Source organism: Anolis carolinensis, chromosome 1, assembly GCF_035594765.1.
Source record: "Anolis carolinensis isolate JA03-04 chromosome 1, rAnoCar3.1.pri, whole genome shotgun sequence".
NCBI classification, from domain to species: domain Eukaryota; kingdom Metazoa; phylum Chordata; class Lepidosauria; order Squamata; family Dactyloidae; genus Anolis; species Anolis carolinensis.
The window spans coordinates 35,856,032-35,862,031 of NC_085841.1; the positions used below are offsets into that span (position 1 = coordinate 35,856,032).

The window sequence follows — 6,000 nt, forward strand, 5'->3', positions numbered from 1 at the left end:
AAATGTATGTTGGTTAAAATTATTTTTATTTTTAAATATTGTATTGTTTTTTCGTTGTTGTTGTTGCTGTTGTTGTTTTTGCATTACAAATAAGACATGTGCAGTGTGCATCAGAATTTGCTTGTATTTTTTTTTCAAATGATAATCCGGCCCCACAACAGTCTGAAGGATAGTGGACCAGCCCTTGGCTTTAAAAGTTTGAGGACCTCTGACCTATCCCCTACCATAATTATTTGGCCTAACTATTGCCATAAAGTAAAGAACTGGAGTCTCAAACTCTGAAAGCCACATCAGTTTCAACTAAATATGTTTTGAATAAAATCGAGTTGTTAACTACTTCTGAGAGAAGCAGGACACGATCAATTCAGTGATGGACATTTTGGACATGGTTGACCAGTACATCTGGTATCATCTGAGACGATATCAACTGCCTATCGACTCTGGTTTGATGCCTTGTTTCTTTTTGTTCTATAGCTATATATTTTCATTAGTTTTTTAGAACTTCCATTTAATTTAAAAAGAGAATAAAATATGAAAATATATTCAGGTGCAGTATAATGGATGAGCTTTACATATTACAACTTTTTGTAATATTTCAGTGCAACTTAGAAAACTGAACTTAGATAAATGAAGCAAAACCAACCAGAGGATATCAACTTTGAATTTTAAAAACCTTAACACAGCTTGAGCATCCCTTTTCCAATTTCAAAATACAGTGTTCCCTTGCTACTTCGCAGTTCACTTTTTGCGGATTCACTGTTTCATGGTTTTTAATAAACACTAAAAAAAACTATAAATCATAAAATATTATAAATCTCTCTTTCTACTTCCTTCCTAAGGAGAAGCCTAAGGAAGGAAGGAAGAAGCCGAGGGGAGAGAAAAGGAGGCTGAAGCTGCTTTGTTTTCGCCACAAGCGCACATGCACGTGCTTGAGAGGTGAGGAGGGGACAGAGACGCTACTTGCCAGTGAGATTGTAAACAACACAAATATAGTGTCCCTACTTTGCGGATTTTTACTTATCGCGAGTGGTCCTGGAACGTAGCCCTCGCGATAAGTGAGGGAACACTGTACTCCAAATTTTAAATTGTCAACATGGGAGGCTGAGCTGGGACACCTTCACTTTCTGATGGCTCAAGGTTTGTTTCATGCACAAAAATATTTTAAAACATTGTATATAAAATTATCTTCTGGCTGTGTGTATATGTAAGGCATATATATATATAAAGTAAATAATTTTCATGTTCAGACTTGGGTCCAGTCTCCTGAATTCCTATTTATGTACATATACATACAAAAATACTCAATAATACAAAAACAACAACCCCAACCCCCAAACTTAAAACACTTCTGGTCTCAAGCATGATGGATAAGGGATACACAACATGTACCTTCAGTCTATGTGTATAAGGTGCATCTGAAACATACCCAGTCAGTTAAAAGCATGAATTTTAGACTCATGTCCTGTGTTTTGGTCTCTGTCCGGTGTGATTAAGGTATATTTTACAGAAATGCTTTGATATGTATCTTTTACAGAACTGGATTTTAATATGTGTGTTTGTAGAATTTTTGAAATATTTGTGTGTTTTGGACTGTGCTGTGACCCGCCTAGAGTCATGGGGAGAAGCAGATAAGAATTATTATTATTATTATTATTATTATTATTATTATTATTATTATTATTATTATTATAAATGAATTTTGCACTCAGACCTGGTCCCCATATTCCAGATATCTCTGCATGTATATGCAAATATTCCAAAATCCCAAAACAATCCAAAATACAAACATTTTCTGGTCCCATAATTTAAGAACAGGGATATTCAACCTGAACCATCATGCCCTGAATAAAGCTAAAGGTTTTCCCTTGACATTAAGTCTAGTCGTGTCTGACTCTGGGAGTTGGTGCTCATCTCAATTCCTAAGACGAAGAGCTGGCATTGTCCGTAGACACCTCCAAGGTCATGTGGCTGGCATGGAGCGCTGTTACCTTCCTGCCGGAGTGGTGCCTATTGATCTACTTACATTTGCATGTTTTCAAACTGCTAGGTTGGCAGAAGCTGGAGCTAACAACAAGAGCTCACCCCGCTTCCTGGAATCAAGTTCAACAGCTCAGTGGTTTAACCCACTGCGCCACCAAGGACTCCATAAGGTATATACATAACATAAATGAATTTGGTGTTCAGACTTGGGCCCCATCTCCATTATGTATATACACAAACAATCCAAAACACTTCTGTTCCTGAGCATTTCAGATAAGGGAAGCTTATCCTGTACCTATCCCTTAAACCTAATTATTATTTTTCCTTTTTTATTATTCAAAGAGACATACATTCATGGGTGCATTCAGTGAAATACTTTCCAGCTATTAAACTTCCATAATCATTTCTCAGATAATGTATTTTCTTTAAGGAATCACAGTCTTCTATTTAAACAGTACATATAAAGGTATCATAGGCTCTGTTTCTTCCTTGTCTACAGTCTCATAGGCTCCCCTATGTACATTTTTAGATTAATTTTACATTGAGATGTTGAATCATTGGTTGCCATTCATAAACAAGTTCTCTAAAGGTTCTCCTCTTAACAGTACACCTAATTATTGACCTGGAGTCAATGGGAAAAGCTAAGTGTTCACAGGGTGCATCTACACCAGGCATGGGCAAACTTCGGTCCTCCAGGTGTTTTGGATTTCAACTCCCACAATTCCTAACAGCCTAACGGCTGTTAGGAATTGTGGGAATTGAAGTCCAAAACACCTGGAGAACCGAAGTTTGCCCATGCCCTGTCTACACTGCAGAATGACTGCAGTCTGACACCACTTTAAAACTGCCATGGTTGGTACCGTGTTTCCCCGAAAATATGAGTGTTTTATATTAATTTTTGCTCCCAAAGATGTGCTAGGTCTTATTTTCAGGTGATGTCTTATTTTTCCATGAAGAAGAATTCACATTTATTGTTGAACAAAAAAATGAAAATTTATTATATACTGTACAGTAGTTGTCATCACAAACCAGCATAACCAGACAAACTGTGAATCCCATCAATAATTTCTTCTTACTACCATTATTTCCATGTACAACTCTATGGTATGTACATGTACCAATCCTGCATGTTCTGGTGTTCTGTTTGACAGGCGCTGGGCATGCTTCCAAACAAAAACTTTGCTAGGTCTTACTTTCAGGGGAGGCCTTATACAGTAGAGTCTCTCTTATCCAACACTCGCTTATCCAACATTCTGGATTATCCAATGCATTTTTGTAGTCAATGTTTTCAATACATCGTGATATTTTGGTGCTAAATTCGTAAATACAGTAATTACTACATAGCATTACTGTGTTTTGAACTACTTTTTCTGTCAAATTTGTTATATGACATAATGTTTTGGTGCTTAATTTGTAAAATCATAACCTTTTTTGATGTTTAATAGGCTTTTCCTTAATCTTTCCTTATTATCCAACGTACAGTAGAATCTCACTTATCCAAGCTAAACGGGCCGGCTGAAGCTTGGATAAGCGAATATCTTTGATAATAAGGAGGGATTAAGGAAAAGCCAATTACACTTCACATTAGGTTATGATTTTACAAATTAAGCACCAAAACATCATGTTATACAACAAATTTGACAGAAAAAGTAGTTCAATATGAAATAATGTTATGTTGTAATTACTTTATTTATGAATTTAGCACCAAAATATCCCGATATATTGAAAACATTGACTACAAACATGGTTTGGATAATCCAGCGGCTTGGATAAGCGTGGCTTGGATAAGTGAGACTCTACTGTATTTGCTTATCCAACGTTCTGCCAGCCCGTTTACGTTGGATAAGCGAGATTCTACTGTATTTAGCAATTCAGCAAAACTTCTACTAGGTCTTATTTTTCAGGGATGTCTTATTTTTGGGAAAACAGCTACCCTGTTTTCCCAAAAATAAGACATCCCTGAAAAATAAGACCTAGTAGAAGTTACAAGCTTTTTAGCCTTCTCTGCCAAAGAGTGCTGATGCCTCACCAAACTTCAAACCCCACCATCCCACAGCACTGAGCCCTGGCAGTTAAAGCGATGCCAAACTGCCTTACATGTAGATGCAGGAATACAGGTTATACCTGGGTTACTTACTGCAGTCCCCAAACTACCATATGGAGGCCGCTTCTGACTTGCAGGGCTTCGCTTCACAAAGCTACAGCCTTGAAAGCTGTGGCTTTGAGAAGAGAAGCCCTGCAAGTCAGGGGTGGCCTGTGGCAAGCCTTCCCTCAGGCTGCATCCATCGGCACGGACTCACCGGCGCCTTCCTTGCCGCCCGGACGGAGGTGCGGACAGAGGAAGTCCCTCGCCGACTCCAGGTCCTGGAAGGTGCAGAAAGGCACCAGCGCGCACGCCATGAGCGCCCCTCGCTTGCTTGCCTGACAACAACCACGACCTCACCTCAGCTTTTCTCGTTTGCCAACCAACCCGCCCACCCGGAAGCTGTCGGCGCCTCAGCAGAGGCTACTGCGCAGGCGCGGCCCAAGAGGCGGACCAGGAAAGGGAGGAGAGCCTGTCCCGAGGGAGACCCGAGCGGCAGAAGCTCACTTCTGGTCACGTGGCCTTCAGAGGAGGGAGGAGGGGGGGCGTTGAGGGCGCGTGCGGGACGCGCTGTCTCCGTCCATGAGAAATGGAGGGAGGGCTCTGGCTTAAGAGGCAAGGCCTTGCTACAGCGCCTTTGCATCGCCTTAAAGTGCATTGACTCTGCTATTGGGTTGCTGTGAGTTTTCCGGGTTGTATGGCCATGTTCCAGAAGCACTCTCTCCTGACATTTCACCCACATCTATAGCAGGCATACTCAGAGGTTGTGAGGTCTGTTGGAAACGAGGCAAGTGGGGTTTATAGATCTGTGGAAAGCCCACGGTGGGAGAAAGAACTCTTTTCTGTTTGAGGCAAGTGTGAATGGTGCAATTGGCCATCTTGATTAGCATTAAATGGCCTTGCAGCTTCAAAGTCTGTCTGCTTCCTACCTGGGGGAATTCTTTGTTGGGAGATTTTAGCTGTCCCTGATTGTTTCATGTCTATAATCCCCCTGTTTTCTGAGTGATGTTCTTTATTTACTGTCCTATAGTAAATATCGGCCCCTGGTGGCACAGTGTATTAAAGTGCTGAGCTACTGAACTTGCGGACCAAAAGATCACAGGTTCAAATCCTGGGAGCGGAATGAGCGCCCGCTGTTAGCCCCAGCTCCTGCCAACCTAGCAGTTCGAAAACATGCAAATGTGAGTAGATCAATAGGTACCACTCCGGGAAGGTAACAGCGCTCCATGCAGTCATGCTGGCCACATGACCTTGGAGGTGTCTACGGACAATGCCAGCTCTTCGGCTTAGAAATGGAGATGAGCACCAACCCCCAGAGTCAGTCACGACTGGACTTAACATCAGGGGAAACCTTTACCTATAGTAAATATAGCCAAAGCAGAGCACTTGATGAACCGCCTTGGACACTGCATATTATTTAAGAATACAGAAATGCTGGACCACTCTAACAACCACCAGACTAGACAGAGAAGCCATTGAAATCCACAAGTATGTGGACTATTTCAACAAAAGGAGGAAACCATGAAAATGAACAACATCTGGCTACCAGTATTAAAAAAGCTCTAAAATCAGGACAGTAAATAAAGAGCAACACTCTGAAAACAGAGGAATTCCAGACAGGAAACACTCAGGGGTAGTTAACACTACCCAACAAAGAATTCCCCCAGGCAGGGAGCAGGCAGGCTTTGAAGTTGCTAAGTTTTTCAATGCTAATCAAGGTAGCCACTTTCAACATTGACACCTGCCTGAAACAGACAGTTCTTTCTCCCACCCTGGACCTTTCACAGATACATAAACCCCGCTTGCCTAGTTTCCAACAGACCTCATAACCTCTGAGGATGCCTGCCATAGATGTGGGTAAAATGTCAGGAGGGAATGCTTCTGGAACATGGCCATACAGTCTGGAAAACTCACAGCAACCCAGTGATTCTGGCCAT

General features: G+C 41.3%; 1 protein-coding gene across 3 annotated transcripts in view; it reads right to left on the bottom strand.

Annotated features, from left to right (window-relative positions):
• The window catches only part of rab3gap2 (RAB3 GTPase activating non-catalytic protein subunit 2), a 54,843-nt gene extending 50,352 nt beyond the window's left edge, over positions 1 to 4,491 (bottom strand). For all 3 annotated transcript variants that reach the window (XM_003215990.4, XM_062972279.1, XM_008125863.3), the window contains exon 1: positions 4,281 to 4,491. In XM_003215990.4, coding sequence (XP_003216038.2) covers positions 4,281 to 4,380 — 100 coding nt within the window. In that variant the 5' untranslated portion in view covers positions 4,381 to 4,491. The remainder of the gene's footprint in view (positions 1 to 4,280) is intronic.
• Positions 4,492 to 6,000: the final 1,509 nt, after the last annotated feature.